This window comes from Streptopelia decaocto (genome assembly GCF_964273445.1).
Source record: "Streptopelia decaocto genome assembly, chromosome: 2".
NCBI classification, from domain to species: Eukaryota; Metazoa; Chordata; class Aves; order Columbiformes; family Columbidae; genus Streptopelia; species Streptopelia decaocto.
Genome location: NC_138655.1, coordinates 40,764,887 through 40,781,281, shown reverse-complemented (window position 1 = coordinate 40,781,281; position 16,395 = coordinate 40,764,887). Strand labels below are relative to the sequence as shown.

At 42.4% G+C, this 16,395-nt stretch overlaps 1 protein-coding gene across 1 annotated transcript; it reads right to left on the bottom strand.

Moving 5' to 3' along the window:
* Nucleotides 1-12,818: 12,818 nt before the first annotated feature.
* MOS (MOS proto-oncogene, serine/threonine kinase) lies at nt 12,819-13,993 on the bottom strand (the record flags this gene model as incomplete). Its single annotated transcript, XM_082045200.1, has 1 exon — nt 12,819-13,993. One exon carries the CDS (start codon nt 13,991-13,993, stop codon nt 12,950-12,952), a length of 1,044 nt encoding a protein of 347 aa, XP_081901326.1. The 3' UTR covers nt 12,819-12,949.
* Nucleotides 13,994-16,395: the final 2,402 nt, after the last annotated feature.

Below are 16,395 nucleotides of genomic sequence, written 5' to 3'. Positions count from 1 at the left end.
GCATACTCCCCTATTTCTAAATCCTCGCTGGCAACGTGAGCACTGGTGTCTGTGCAGCTAATCCACATGCTGGTGACAACGTTCCCCGCTGTTTCCCACACACAATCCTGAGAGGTGCGTCCCTCCTGATGCGCCTCATCCTGTTGGTCCTCCCCCTGGTCTGCACTGGGAACAGGGTGGCTGCCACTGGCTGTGTCCAGTGGGGAGGAAGCTGTCGGGCCTTAGAAGTTGTATCGCCTGCTGCTCTGGTCCTGCTTTCCCAGCCGGAGGTTTCTTCTAACAACCACGAATTCTTATGCTGCTTTTCAAGCTAACTTCTTTTCTCGAAACTCTCTCAGTAATCTAATCCCCTGGTTACTGTTTAATCTGGGTGATCATTGTCTTAAACAAGCTTTGTTATTGTTAGTGTCCTCTTAGCGTTATCAGGTTTTGGGCAAACATCCCCTCAGAACAGGCCGATCTGGGTATTCTGTTCACACTTACTATTTGCACTCACATTCCTACGGTATCATCTGTTGTTATCCAGGCCACATTATCAAGAGGGGGACATGCAATTCCTGTACAAAAAATCCCCAGTGTCAGTCCAGCAAAAGCAAAACTAGTGGATGCACAAACAACACTGGTGTTTTTGCATCCAGTTTTCATTTTGCAAATGAAATCTTCACTTTGGAAGACGGTGTGGGGAAAGGTTAATCAAGTATAAAAATATATTGCAAACTACAAAAATCTCTGTGATCCAGATTTAGCCACTTGAGGCAGCACCGTTTGGCACGGTTTGTCATGATCTGTTGTACTTTGAAGAAATAGTTCAAGAAGAGTACGATGGTTTTCACATATGTTGAAAAGATGCATCTACTCACATAATATCCACGTGACTTTTTGAACATAGCAAGCTGTTTTACCAAGTTGGAAATGGCTTCCAGCATATGGGTTGGTTTGCTACACTTAGCTCACTGGCTTCTCTATGGACACTTTGTACTGGGAGTATTTAGGAAGTAGTGGGATATGCTGGTGTGTATGAAGTCTGGCAATACTGTGCTAATGAAGACTTTGGTGCCGTCTGTCCTCCTTTTGTCCGCCTCCTGCACAGACTTTGTGGGAAGTGACCAGCAGCAGAGTGTTTTCATGCTCCAATGTCTGTCCTTGAGGAAGAAAATGTTGATTCATTTTACAGCAGTTATGTTTACTAGTACATGTAGTCCACATGTATTTTTGCCCATGACCCTCTATCTACTGTTGTAGAGCCCAGTTTATGAAGTCACTGATCACATTTTTTTCTTCCAAAAAAGTTTAATCTAATCTAATTCTTTGGCGAGACAGAGTAGGAGGGAGTTGTTTCACGGTGCTTGTGCTGCCCCTCTATCATGGAGCAAGGATAATTTAAGGAATGATCCTGACCTCACACTGCCTTACAACTAGAGGAAAAACTTCTCTTGATATAGAACGCATCACTGCATTACGCATTTTTTTTCCTGAGGTTTTTCTTGTCCCTTTAAGATTAGTTTCCTCCTTGCTATATTCTTGATCCAAATGGTTTTCAGATGATGAACATTTGCAAGCAGAAAATCCAGCAAATGTTTGCCATAGATGATGATGAGATTTAAAGCAGGGGAGAATCAGCATCTTGATGGTATAGGACTACTACAGCAGGATATTAGTTGCATCTCACAATTTTACTTGCAAAGAGATGCCCTTCCCAACCCTGGAGTCTGTGCAGGAAGACTACAGCCAATTCAGTAATGCTTCTCCTGTTGTGACCTGACCCTGTGTGAACTAGCCAAGTTAAATTACTCAAAACCTGACAGGAACAGGAATAACAGCATAAAACGTAGGACTTGGAACTAAAGGAGATACTGTAATGTTAAAGATGTGCTTTAGAAACAGGAATTATTAGCCACTGAGGAAATCGTCACACTGTGATTGTTCAGCACAGCTGGTCATATCCACAACGTAAAATGAAAGTGATCCAAGAGGCATCAAATATTAAGAAGTTTTGGTTTCAAAGGGCTTGCTGACTTCTCTATAAAGCTCATGTGGCAAAGCAGCAGCTGCAGCCTACTACATAGAAATTATGCGGTTGCAGTAGGGGGTCAGGAACAACAACCGCAGAGTCTGTAATGTCATTTCATAAGAGACCCAGCAGTTCTGTTTAAGAGAACAACTTACAGGAGAGGAAAGCAAGTCTGTTAATTTTGTCTTTCACCTAAACAAATGGCAAAAGTTCCTGCTTCTCTTGTAATGAAAACAGGGCTTGTATATGTCCTTTCACACCAGTGTATAAAAACATCATTGTTAGAAATATGTAATATTTCTATTTCTATGTAGTCACGCAGAAAATATAAAATAGAAAAGTCTTTCTTTTTCCCCTGCAACGATCACTTAAATGTAAGAGCGACTCTATGTAGATGCATACGATCGCGCCTCCAACATTCCTACCTCTGTGCACAGTGAAAACTCTTAACAACAGGTTTTCCAGACACAGACCAAGAGGAGCAGTATTGTCTACTGGTTTAAAACTAAGGAAAATATAGAATTAGTGCTTAAGAGGGTTGTGGTCAAGCACTCCATTTTTATGCAAATAAAATTAATTATTGTGGTATACATAGAAGGTGGTTTTGAGTAGGGTAGCCATGTGACCTGAAAACATTTCAAGAAATATCAACACTTGTAATTTTTCAGCACTATCATTCATGCTTTTAAGTACAAAATAATCTTGCAATAATTATGATGGTTGGAAAACGTTTCTGAGAGCACCCGGCAGGTACTTTGTTCTGTCAATGGGTTCCTTCCCCCTCCCTTGCAGGGGGTGTATTAACATTTCCTTTTTGAGAGTCCCTGACATGTTCAGAGGAAGAACTGCTGCTCATACACTCTGGTGAAATGTTCTTGGTGTGAGGTAGAGCCAATCTCTTTGTTCTGGCAGCTGCAAATCCTTATGCTAATACCTGGAGATCGATTCTCCACTTTCCTGAAAACAAAAACAAAACAAACCCCTACACAAAAATAACCCACAAACAAACAAACAACCTTTGACTCAGAAAACCAAGCTTTTTATTCAAATCTCTATATAAAAGAACATGGTTTGTTTTTTTTTTCAATGAAGAATCCTCCATTACTTGTGTACTAGTATTCATTGCTAAATAATTTGTGTTATTAAAGTATAGCACTAACTAATCATAATTAGCACATAGCACAATCATCAATAAAAGAAAGAAAAGTCCCCACAGACACTTTGGGGGTTGGTAATGGTTCAAAGAGCATTTTAAATGAACCAGCCAGGTCAGCTGGATTTTTGGGAGGCTGGGGGCAGGTGGGAGGTGAAGTTGACACCTCTTTGAAGTAAACCAGAGACTAATACAACCTGGTGGTGATGGGGAAGCACCTTGAAGGGAATCGATGGCCTCATCCAATTTCAGGCACTAGTTCAAGACCTTTAGTTTAAGTTGTAAGGAGTCCTGACAGACCAGCAGGCAGGTTGCTCTAGCACGCAAGACAGAAACTCATGTGCCAGCATAAACTGATTTTTCAATGATACCTTCACTGACTGAATAGCTTTGATTTTGGGGGTGTCTCCCCTCTCCCTGTTTCTGGCTTGTCTCATTGCCTCCTCCAGCCACCTCCCTTGTCTCTCTGTGAAAATGGCTCTTTCCTACCACCCTTGCTAAGATTTTGTCAGGTAGGGCTAATTTTTATGGTTAGGACACTATTTCAAATGCTGTTTGTGATTCAATACACAACTTTTAAAATGAACTATGCAAGCATTATAATACTCAAAGCAGAAAAATAATTTTCAAAAATTAAATAAATTTATTTCCTCTGAAAGTCAGACATTGACAGGAATTATTAATTTGATTTTAAGAACATCCTTTTTCTTTCCTTTAAATTAGAAAACACCTAACAGTAATCATTTCATTCCCAAAAGCTATACAAGGATTGACAACTTTAAGTGAGGTCTGGAGAAGTTCTGTCCCTTTATATACAAAGAAAAAGTTGGATGACATTCATCTACTGGCATGTCAATGCAATGATATGATCCTTCAAAAGCTTTGTGTGTGGCTTTTATGTTACCTGCAAGCCATTTTAATGGAACTGTTAGACAAGAGAGAAAAAAGGATGCGGCCAAAGTATATGATGTCTTTCTAAACTTACTGAATTACATAGTATACACTATTAACTACTATTTAAAGAAATCCAGCCTCCCCGGTGTATCATTTCTCACATTTGCATTCATTTTTTTTAGTATCTCTGTTCAGGTGTAACTTGCCACACTTGTCTCTGGGACCAGTTTCACATGTGCCATATCTGAATCAAAACTCTTTCTCTGTTCTTGGAGTAAGTGGTTGAGAAAAATAAATGGCTTGAAAATAAAACTGGTTTTCCTTCCGCCCTTTTGGGGGGAGCAACTTAAAAAGAGCTGAACATTTACGTTTCCAGTTTGTAGCCTACTTTGCCCTTTGTAGCCCGGCACATGTGCAGTAGAATATTTATTAAGTTATTATTTTCCCTGTTATCCCAGGTGCCCTGCAAAGGCGAATGCAATCACCTCCCAGCTCTGCTGAGCACTCCAGCTGTTGCATTCCAGGCTGGGCACAGAGCAAGACTGAACCTTGTGCTCCAAGTCCAGCGGTGGATGGTGCCCCTGCTATCGAATTGTCCTGTGGCATCCTTTGCTGATGGCAGACTGGGAGAGACGCCAGTAGACCAATTTTGTTCCATTTGCCTTCTTTAACTGGTTTTAAGGCTTTCCATTTGACAGGCAGAGAAATATTTAGCAGCTGGGTTAACTGAAGCATAGAAAGAGGCTCTTTGAGCACTCCATTAAGGTATTTGTAGCAGATAAATGGCTAAAATAAAGTATAAGTACAGTGCTCAAAGTATAGTTAATTTTTAAAATAACCATTCATTTTTTACCCCTATTCTCATCTCTGGTTTAGTGGATGAATTTATAAACATAGATGCTAATGCTGCAAAAGATCATATATAAGTCAAATACTAAGCATCCACTTAAGTCCCATTGAATTTAGAAATATTTGTGGTATATTCAGTAAAACATTTTTTTGTTTTGTTTTCTTTGCTGCAGATATATGTAACCACACAACACAGCAGCAACCCCACGCATCTTCACACTTCTGTCTTCATGCTTCCCATCCTGCCTTCTATATAACGGATGTGCCCAGCTCCAAGTTATATGGTATTTTTATCATTTGAAGATAGTGGTGTTACCTCTTTCTTTCTGGGTTGAGATAAAGCATGACACTGGAGGGAAAAAAGAAATGTAAGCACAGAAGAAGCCTCCAAGGCAAGAGAAGCAAACAATAGAATAAGCCACGAGCAGAGTTCCTTGTTGATGGGAAGCCAGAGACTGTCAAAGAGAAACAGATAAACGTTCCCTGATTAATTATCAAATATGTTTATACTGTAATACTCCCACACCTCTCACACCCAAAGAGAGGAGCATCAGAATTGTAGCTTATGCTTACTTTTAAAAAAACTGATTATGAAATATCTGTTGATATTTCTATTTGAGAACCAAAGACACTAAACCTTCAGTAAAAGCTATAGCAAGTGTAATACAGGCTGATAAAATCATGCTTCCATGATTTTTCTTTTCCTTCTTTCTAATTCTTTCTGGAAACTGTTTATTACAATTGCACACTGCCCATGCTTCTAGCCATCTCTTCTTGTCTGTCTTATAATCACTTGACTGCTAAAGTAATTATTGCACTTCACAGACCTCAAGAAAGCATGTGGAAGTTGGTTTTCATTGTGAAGAAAAGCATGAAAATATTTAATTTTGACCTAAAGCCATTTCAGCACTAACTAGTATTGTCTCTTATTTGGGCACTCAGTCTGAATTAGGTAAAATTACGTGAAATCTCTTTTTTAACTGCATCCTGTCAAGTTTTGCACATGTGCCCATTTGAGGTAAAAGAGGAGATGTGGGGGAGGTTGGGGGTGGTGGATGCCATTAGTTGTAAAAAAAACCCAAAAAACGACCAGCATTAGAACTTTTAATTCATACTTTCCCTTAGTAGATAACGGTATCTATATGAGTAAGGAAGCACAAAATATAACACTCTAATGTGGTTAATATGTCCACAGCTACTGCTGCTGATGACTAGACATGAGAATGCAAGCACTTTACAGTAGCTTTTTTATACATACTTTCTGAAACCAGTGAATGCAGCCAGATTTGGTAGTTAGGCACTGGGAGATTGAGGAGAACTAGCTCAAGTTTCCATGCAGGCTGTGGTTACCCCAGACTGCTGTGAGGCAGGAGATAACCCACCTGGTTTTGAATAGTTAGTGCTGCAGGGCTGGAGATTAGAAAGGCAGCTTGTGCTACTTCTGAACAGAGAACATAAAATATACCCAAGAAAACCAGCTCACCTTGAGAAAATGGCCACTGTGACATGGCGTCCCAGGATCCCAGAAATGGCACTTAAGTTGCTGCTACTAAAAACAAAAACAAACAAAACCAACAACAACCAACACCTCCCAAAAACCCACCGAAGAACAACAAACCAAAAAATCCCAACCCAAACCTGAATACAAGAACAATTTCATTTCCAAGGAAAATAATTATCTCAAGCTGTGGAACTTGGTTGATGTTAAGACATGAGAGATCTGACATTTACCATTTGGCACAAACGAGGCTTTGTTCCTTCCTAAGAGCGCAGTTGAGATGCAGGGTCACTCTTATCTGAGGAGGTCCAGCCTGTTCTTATAATCAGATAACTCATGCCCTGAATAGAGCATACCTGGCTGGCGGAGGCCTGAAGGGCACAGCCCAAAGAAATATTACAGTACCACCATGGCCAGACTGGCACTGATGCTGCATCATCCGAATCTGTGCAATACTGGATCCTATACTTCTGAATTTGCTAGACCCTATAGAGCCAACCAGGACGTGAATCTAGTCCAGCCTTTCAAACTCACTATGCTTTTATATACACCCTGCCAAGGCATTTAGTCCCCAGAAAGAAACAGTGATGTTACTTTTCATATTTGGTTGGCTGAATGATTGGGGCAGCCATACAAAGGATCCTTGGCACTGGCTTCACAAGTGTTTCATGCTCAGAAAGCATAGTAAGATGTCAGTAAACTACAATTACCTGGCTGTAGCACTTTATCCAGGCCTTCAATAAATTTTCTGTTTAGTTTGATCAAGCTTCTGAGGATCAGTTCCAGGAATGAAGAGAATAAATAAACAAGGTACAAGTGGCCCTTAAAGTTTATCCTGATTTATAACCATGGCTTGCTACCTGTGCTGCATACATATATATGAAGAAGGAGTTCTAAAGAACAAAATGATCTTCTAGAATGACCTAGGGAAACATTTGGATGAACAGAATCCCTTAAGAGTTGTAACATAATTGTCTGCAACTGCTCTGTTACCATCATGTGCCTTCTGCTAATATTTTATACAAAGGTATGCAAGTGTGACAGTTAAAGAGCAATGTGCAGCTACACTCATTAGCTTTTATGCCAGCTTGAGAAGCAAGAAGGCATCTTTTAAAAACCTGAAGCCATGTCCAGATGAAGAAAATGGAAAGGATGAAACTCTGGTGGATTAAATATAAAAATAGATGGGAAAAAACAATCAACCAACCAACACAACAACAAAAACAAAACAACTTCAAGGAACTAACATAAACCTCATAATTTATTATTTTCAGGATATCAAGAACAAGAATTCTGTCAAGCCTCACTGGTAGATCTACTGATGACAGGTTTTTAAGAGAAAAACAAAACAAAACAGCCCTAATCATTGAAACCTGATTCCCCCAAGGCAACAAAGCCATTGCATGGAATCAAAGTGTGTTCTTTGCATATGTGTTGTCCCTGGAGGAAACACAAAATAGGCTCATGCTAGAAACATTTTTGTAGGAGAACTCAGGAGCTCCCTGAAATTCAAGCATCTATAAATGTTATCATAGTTGCAGAACTTCTGTGGTTGGAAAGGACCTCTGGAGATTGTCCAGTCCAACCCCCTGCTCAGAGCAGGGTTAACTAGAGCAGGTTGCTCAGTACCATGTCCAGCTGGGTTCTGAATATCTTCAAGGATGAAGACTCCACAATCTCTCTAGGGAACTTGTTCCAGTGTTTGACTATCCTCACAACAAGAAATGTTTTATCTTGCATTACATCTTGTCCTGTCACTGGGCACCACTGAGAAGAGACTGGCTACATCTTTATTGCTTCCCATCAGTATTTATACACACTGGTAAGAGCCCCTGGAATTTTCTATTTCCAAGCTGAACAATCCTATCTCTCAGCCTTTCTTCATATGAAGAGGTTCTAGTTCCCTCATCAACTTAATGGTCCATCACTCTGCTCCTGGTCTGGTACATCCCTTTCTTGTTCCAGCGGAGTCCAAGCTGGCCCCAGAGTTCCAGATGTGTCTCACCAGGCTGAGTGAGCAGAGGGGAATCATCTCTTCTGGCAAGGATCTGGAAGAGCACACCACGCTTTGCCATGCCCCCCCGGATGCTGTTGGCCTTTTTTGCCACAAGAGTGCATTGCTGGCTCATGTTCAACTCGGGTCTACCAGGATCTCCATGTCCTTTCCCGCCAAGCTGCTTTCCAGCCCATCGGCCCCCAGCCTGTACCGGTGCATGGGTTATCCTCCACCAGGAGCAGAACTTTGTAGTTCCCTGTGTTGACTCCCATCGGCAGATTCTTCCAGCTTGTTGAGGTCCCTACCAGCACAACCATCTGAGGTCCTGATCCCTCCATACAATTCAGTATCATCTGCAAACTTACTAAGGGTGCACTCTGTCCTATCATCCAGGCCATTAATTAAGATGTTAACCTGTACTGGGCCCAGTTTCAGTCTCTGGGGTACACCACTAGTGACTGGTCTTCCGTTGGACTTCATGCCACTGATCACAAACCTTTGAGCCCAGCAGCTAAGCTAGTTTCTGTTTTCCACTATCTAGCTTGTGTTTCCTTCGTTTCTCTATGAGGATGTAATGGGAAACAGAGCCAAATCCTCAATAAGGTCAAGATAAGTAACAGCCACTGCTGTCCCCTCATCCAGCAGCCAGTCATTTCATTGCAGAAGGCTACCAGGTCGGTCAAGTATGATTTCCTCTTCATAAATCCATGCTGACTACTCCCCATCACCTACTTGTCTTTCACGTTTGGCAATGATTTCCAGAATTATTTGTCTAACTGGCTTGTAGTTTTCCAGATCTTCCTTTTTGGCCATCTTGCAGATAGGAGTTAGATTTGCTCTGCTCCAGTCCTCAGGAATCTTTCCTGACCACTGTGACCTTCCAAAGATAATCAAGAGTGACCTCACAATGACATCAGCAAGCTCCATCAGTATTTGTGAGTGCATTCCATCAGGATCCATGAACTTGCATGTGTCTTGTTTGTTTGAATGTTCCCTAACCTGCTTAGAGGCTTGGAGCATCTTATGAGGAGAGCTGGGTCTGTTCATCCTGGAGAAGAGAAGGCTGACAGGGGATCTTATCAGTTTTTGTAAATATCTCAAGGGTGCGTGTCAAGAGGGTGGGACCAGACTCTTTTCAGTGGTGCCCAACGATAGGATGAGGGGCAGTGGGCACAGACTGAAGCATGGGAGGTTCCATCTGAATATGAGGAGAAACTTCTTTACCTTGAGGGTACCAGAGCGCTGGAACAGGCTGCCCAGAGAGGTTGTGGAGTCTCCTTCTCTGGAGACATTCAAAACCCACCTGGACACATTCCTGTGCAATCTGCTCTGGTGAACCTGCTTTAGCAACTGGGTTGGATGAGATGATCTCCAGAGGTCCCTTCCAACCCCAACCATTCTGTGATCCTTCTCTTCCAACAGCAACTCTTCCTTGCTCCAGAATTCCCCTTGGTGTCTCTTGGATGTTTATTTTTTTAGAGTTTCATCAGGAGCTGTTTGTCCTTGGAGGCATCTGCCACCTCCGCTCAATTTCCTACTCATTGAGACAGACCAATCTTAAGCTTGAAAAAGGCAATCCTTGAAAAGCAACCAGGTGTCCTGGGCCTCTTTTCTGCAGAGGACCATATTTCATGGAAGTCTTTAAGAAATAACTTAATGATATGATTTTTGGCTGTACAAGATACATTAGCAAATACTATATTAAAGGAATTAACAAACACAGAGATATATGATTTCTTTAGAAGGAGCAAATATTGCTTTGGCTGGAAGGAGTTGTACTTCACAGTTGTGTTGCAGTGTATTGGAATTCATTAGGAGCACCAACAGCATGTGGATAAGGAGCTGGTTGATATGTTTCCCTGGGGTTTCCAAAGGCACCTGAAAAATCCTTCATTGTGAACTTTTAAAAGGTACTAAGCAGCTATGTTTAAGAGAGAAAATCCTGGGCTGGGTAGTCAAGAAGCAGGAACAGAGGATAAAAGCAAAGTGTGAGTTCTCTCAACTAGAGGAAGCACCCAGTGATGTTTCCCTGGGTTCTGTGCTGCTCAGCACATTCATAAGCAACATGCAAGAGGGTGAGCCATAAAATAAACAACTTTGCTGCTGGTGGAGTGATTTAGGACAGTGAGTGCAAGGGCCAGCTACAAACCTGCAGAATGAAATTCAAGGTAAATTGATGTAAAGTTGAGGGAAACAAGCAAAATAATCCTTATATTGTAAGACGATGGATTCTGAGCTATCAGGCCTGAGATGCTTCTTGATTAGTATTAACTCAATGCTCGTTAACAATCAAAAAGCAGCAAAGCAAATCTTAGAAAGTTACATAAAAACAGAGAACATCATTGTGACAGCTGACTATGATGTGCCTATATCTTGAGTCCTGTGCAGAGTTCTCATTCTCATTCCCATCCAGTAAAACTGACAGAGACATCTGCAGAGCTGATTATGCTTCAAGAGGAGGTGTTGGCCATGCAGTATTCTTCTGTCAAGTATAACAGAGAATTTGAAGGGTGCTTGATTTTTCACAAACACTCAAGCAGCACTTATTGATGCTAAAGTACCATTAAGCACAAAATATCAACTTTCTAGCAGTTTAAGCAACAGCTACCTAGATTGGCAAAATAAATACAACACAGAAACATCAAGGAACTACTAACAAACTTTGATTCCATTTTTTATTATATTCTTTTGAAGAGTAGAGAAACAGTTTTATGTAGGGCTTGATGTTAAGGTGAGGCATGCCAATGGCTTTAATCCAACATTTTATCTTGCATGTCCTCAGATAATAATTGTAAAAGGTAATGACTTACAACTTTCATAAGTTATTTCTTGTTTATTAGAAGAAGTTATGCAACATGAAAAATGGAAGCTCTGATCCTATAACATAATTATTTTAACAGAAGAAACACAGGAAATCTATTTTAGTATTTACCTTAGGTTTTTTGATTCCAGACAGCATTTCTTAGTTCCACTTAAGAGGGACAGAAGAGCAAGAAATAGTTAAGCTTAGATATGCTTTATAAACCATTAATTTCAATGACCAACACAAATACCATAAAGACCTACAGAATCATCTCAAATTCACATAGTTGCTCATTTCCAGGATTTCATGGAGCTACGAACAGATATGGGTCAGAAATCAGGAAACTGGCTCAATTCCTTTGGGATTTTTTTTTTTTTTTTTCCAGAATGGAAACAAGAGGGAGGAAGGGGAAAGAAGAAAAACAATTTAACTGGAACATCACTCTTTCTCCCATCTTAAAAAGAAGCAGGGTCTTTGAGCAGAATGACAATATCAGCTACAGCAGTCGGATCTCCGGAGATCCAGATAAGGGTTGAGATCGACAGATCTATAATTATCAGTTCTGATAAACCGGGGACCAGTGCTCTTTGTCTTTAGCGTTGCCTACAGCAGCTGCTCACCGAGACATCTTACAGCCCAATTAGGAAATACAGTAGATAAGACAGAAGCAGCACAGAGGATAGTTCAACAGTGTATGCTTTGAGCACCTGCAGAGTATCATTATTATTGCTTCAAGCAATCTTCCTCTTCAGTACTTCCAGTATCTTGTCTAATACTGACCCATGCATTACAAAGGGCAAATACCCCCCCCCCCTTACCCTGATTTATGAGGTGTTTTTATCTATACATCCTCTCTCCATGTTTTACCTTTTTTTTAAAAAAAAAAAAAACAAACAAAAAAAACCCACAACACACACACACACACACACACAAAAAAACCCAAAAAACTCCTCTGGTACCTCAAAAACCTGGGTACTTGTCACTCCACACAAGACGTGCTTATAATATTTCAGATACTAAAGTTTACAATATGCCAACTAGCAGGTTGCCACACACCTAGCAGCATGGAAGTTGAACAAAAGCACAAGTTGTTAATGTATTTTCCTACTCTTAGTAGCCTCAGACTGACAAAAAGACTCCTCCTTTCAATTGAGATTGGGCAGTTGGCATTTTCCATTTCAGAAACAGCATACCTACCGAAATTAAGTACATCTAAGAACAAGAAAAAACCCCACTGACACACTATTTTTCTGCATTCATTGATTTGTGATGCATACTCATTCCTTGGTAAATGAAAAGCTCAAAATCACAAACCTAGCTAGTGTAAAGAACTACTCATATATGAACATTTTAGAAATATCAAAAGGTATTATGTACAAAGAACCTTCCAAAAGCCACCCTTTTTGTACTTATATAGAAACAAGTATTTTTATCCACATCACATTCCCCCTGTTTCTCTCTGAGCAAAGCAGCACGCAACAGCTAAACCAGAGAAAGTCCTATTTGCCAGCATCTTGATCCTTGCCTCTACCCCCTCCCACAGTAAAACCCCACGCTTTAGTTAAACCTCTTTCTTTATTTATAACCTTCTTATAACAAAGCCATTTCCTTTTTTTAAAATTATGGAAAAAAAAATATCAACAAAGCCTTTTGATTACATAGGAGGTAGATTAGTTATGTTTGGAGGAAAAATGGAGGTAAAGGAAAGTCGACAGTAAAAGAAGGGGTAAGAGTCCTGAGTGTTCCTAGGGGCTGCCCCGGAGGGCTCTGATGCTGGGGAGCAGCTGGGCTGCACCAGGGCGCTCCTCTGCATTTGCCTTCCAGCAGCAGCTGATGATGCTCTGGAGTCTCTGGCCCACTGGCGACTCATGGAAAACAGCAGCAGCCAGCGAAGGTCGTAAGTTATAGGCGACCACAGCATAGAGTACATACTGCCGCTCACCCAGGTAGGGCTGATCTTGCATGACCATTTGCCAAAGGGTGATAGCAAAGGAGTAGATGTCAGCTTTGGCCGTGACCCCCTCTCCCTTGAGGAGCTCAGGGGCACGGTGTGTGTATGTGCCCCCTTGCTGGCAAACGTGGGCACTCTGGGACAAGCCCTCCTCCAGTTTCTGGGAGCACCCAAAGTCTCCGATCTTGCACACTCCATGCTCAGTGATGAAGATGTTTGCAGGCTTCAGGTCCAAGTGCACAATGCCCTGCGAGTGAAGAAAGGCTAAGCCAGTCATAACATCACAAGAATAGCACACAGCCTCTCGCATGCTCAGGGCCTTCCTTCCACATCCTCCTTCATCATCCTGTTTCCATGCATCGCCAGTGCCATAAATCACATGGTGCAGAGTGATGTTGCCCACATACTCCATGATGATGGTGCCCAGGCTGTTCTGGCTGGCTGGGGCGCAAGTGCTGGCAGCCACCACACGTACCACATTCTCGTGCTGTAGCCGGGCAACGTTCAGCTCAGCCCAAAAGCTCTGTCGTGATGCCAGCCGGTTTTTGCTGCTCTTCTTCACCTGCTTCACAGCCACGGTTACACCGTGGTAGGTGGCTTTGTAGACAGAACCGAAGCCCCCAGAGCCCAGCGGCTGCAGGAGACAGACCTGGTCCCAGTCAATGGAACACCAGGCCAGGCGTGGAGGCAAGCGGCGGGTCCTGGCTGAAAGAGTTTCCCCCAAGAAATGTTTGCTGTCTTTGCCAGGGATAACTAAGGGGCTGCTGCAGGGTCGCGAATCTGCAGATGGGGAAAACTCGAAAGGAAGAAAACAATTCAGAGGAAGAGGTGATGGCATAATAAGATGGAAAAAACAAAAAATGAAAGGCAGCTACTAAGACAGAAGACCAGAAAGTTTCCCTGACAGAAAGGATGCCATAGTGGCTTCCAAAGCCTTTTATCCTTTCTTCACCATTCTCCCTCCCACACCCAAATGAACTGCATCTGCCACAACTAGCTGAATCCAATCAGGCTCACCTGGAAACATTCTTCTCCAACCCTGAAGCAAATCTCTAGAAAGTCAAGGCAAACAGACTTAAAGCTAAAAAAAAATTAACTCACACGTATTTCACATAATTTCTCATCTTAAGATAAAATAAAGATGTTCTGCCCATTAATTGCCTCTAGCAAAATGCCCCAGGAGTAAATAAAGCAGTGATTGGCAAATGCATTTCCCCACGGCTCCAGGCAGGAATGATCATCATCAGATTTGTTAAACAGCTCAAAGTAATTGTCAGAGAAAGCAGCTGAAGAGGTGAGTGCTAGCATTTGATGAGCCCATGGTAGGCATAATTAAATGTAAAAGTGTGTTTGTAGGGACATGCCACTTAAACATGACTGGCACAAGGGGACTGGTTTGGTTGCTCATTTCTGCCCATGCAGGACAGCAAGCTTAATAGCATCGTAAAGACAAATGATTGCTCTGTATCATCCTTTGGATGTAACAACTGGAATTATAGATAAAGATTTTATTATCTTCCCATCATACCCCATGCAGTTACTACAGGTTTGTCTTTTATTTCTGGATTGTCTTTTGTAGGTTTATTGCAAAATTTATGGAGCTGTTCTGGCAGAAAGTAACATAATTTTGCCTTGGTGGTCCTTGTGTTTTTTCAGAGAGGCTTTTGCTCTTCTGACCTTATTTTCACATACCCACAGTGCTAACTGCATCGGTGTTGGGTCCCTGCTGTGTTAACCATGCATGAGAGCACCCTTATGGGACCTACGCAGCTAAGTGCTTTTGAATATTCCACTAAGGATCTTTCTGTGCATGTTGGAAAGCTTGGTCCCCATTTTCCACCTCCTCACCCTTCAGAACCTTCCTCCGGATGTCAGCTTTGCCAACACGGATCCTGCCACAGGACTTCAGAGACTGGCAGTGCCTGTTTCTTCAGAGTTTACCTCTGGGCAGCACTGGCTCCGCAGGCAGTTCCTGCAGAGTTTTCCTGGTGTTCCCTTTGTTTTGCTGCTCTGGATGAGTAAGATGCAGCGCAGATGTGCTGAGGGAGGTTTCAGGGGTGCCTAGAACGTGTGCAAGCAGAACTGGAGTGGTCTCCACCTTGAGAAGGGTTTGATTGTTCACCTGAACAGACAACCCAAATGTCCCAAAGGCATCTTCTGACCCTACTTGAACACTGGATCAGCTCAGTTAGAGGGTTTCAGGCAGCACTCTGTAGCAAAACAGCAATGGGGATCTTCCAAGGCACTGAGGCTTAGGATGACCAGCAGAAATTTGCCATTGCAATTCACAGGGAAGCAAACTTGGACCAGAGGTGAATGAGAACAGGGAATTAGGGTTATCACCTCTCAGTGTGAAACAGATAGGCTGGGGAAGAACTGGGTAAATAGGCGCTAATATGCACTGTAGGAGCTGTTAACAAGTGAGTGTGTGAAGAGTCAGGGATGCCAGAGGGCCTCTCAGTGGCCCTGCGTGGGACAGGCCCTGCAGATGCCTGCCAACACAGGCTCTTCTTTCCTCCCCGCTCCCAGAAGGGACTCTGAGAGTACAAGAGGCCTTTGGACTCCTCTGGTGCCATTGCAGAAGTGGGGCAGGTGGTACCCAGCTGCCATCCCCTCCTGCGGACCAGCTGCCTGGCCTGGGCGCTCCTGCCACATCAGGCTCCAAAGGGATGCTTTGGGGCTGGCAGGAGGACCAAAGGAGCTCTAGTGTAGTAAACCATGGAGATAACAGGTATTTTACACTCCTTTTGTGACCAGCAGTGTGATTTTTGTGCTTCTATGAAAAAGTCTTCGCTTCTGATCTTTGCAGGGAATGTCTCCTGGGCAGGCAAGGTGTGATGGAAATGAAAAGCTGTGGTAAGCAGATGAATCTATACTGGAGAGAGAAATAATTTTTTGTTACTATTTTCTGAGTGCTGCTAGGGCTCCACTTCTTGCAAGAACTTCTGTGCCATATAGTATACAAAGGCAGCAGAGAGACATCCCTGCTATGAATTCTCCAAGAACTTTGGCCTTCTCATGGGAGAAGCATACTCGTTACAACCCATTTTCAGCAGGTTAAGGTGGCAGAGAGGGTTCAAAGGGAAAGCTGGTTGTGGGAAAGGAGCAGGTAGAAGGATACATGGATGAAGGGGCTGAGCGTGGACCTGTTAAGCTCACAACTACAGGAGTGTATCTGGAGATTGTGAATGCTACAGAACACAGCAGTAAAACCTATGTTCATCAAGCAGAGGGTTAGGA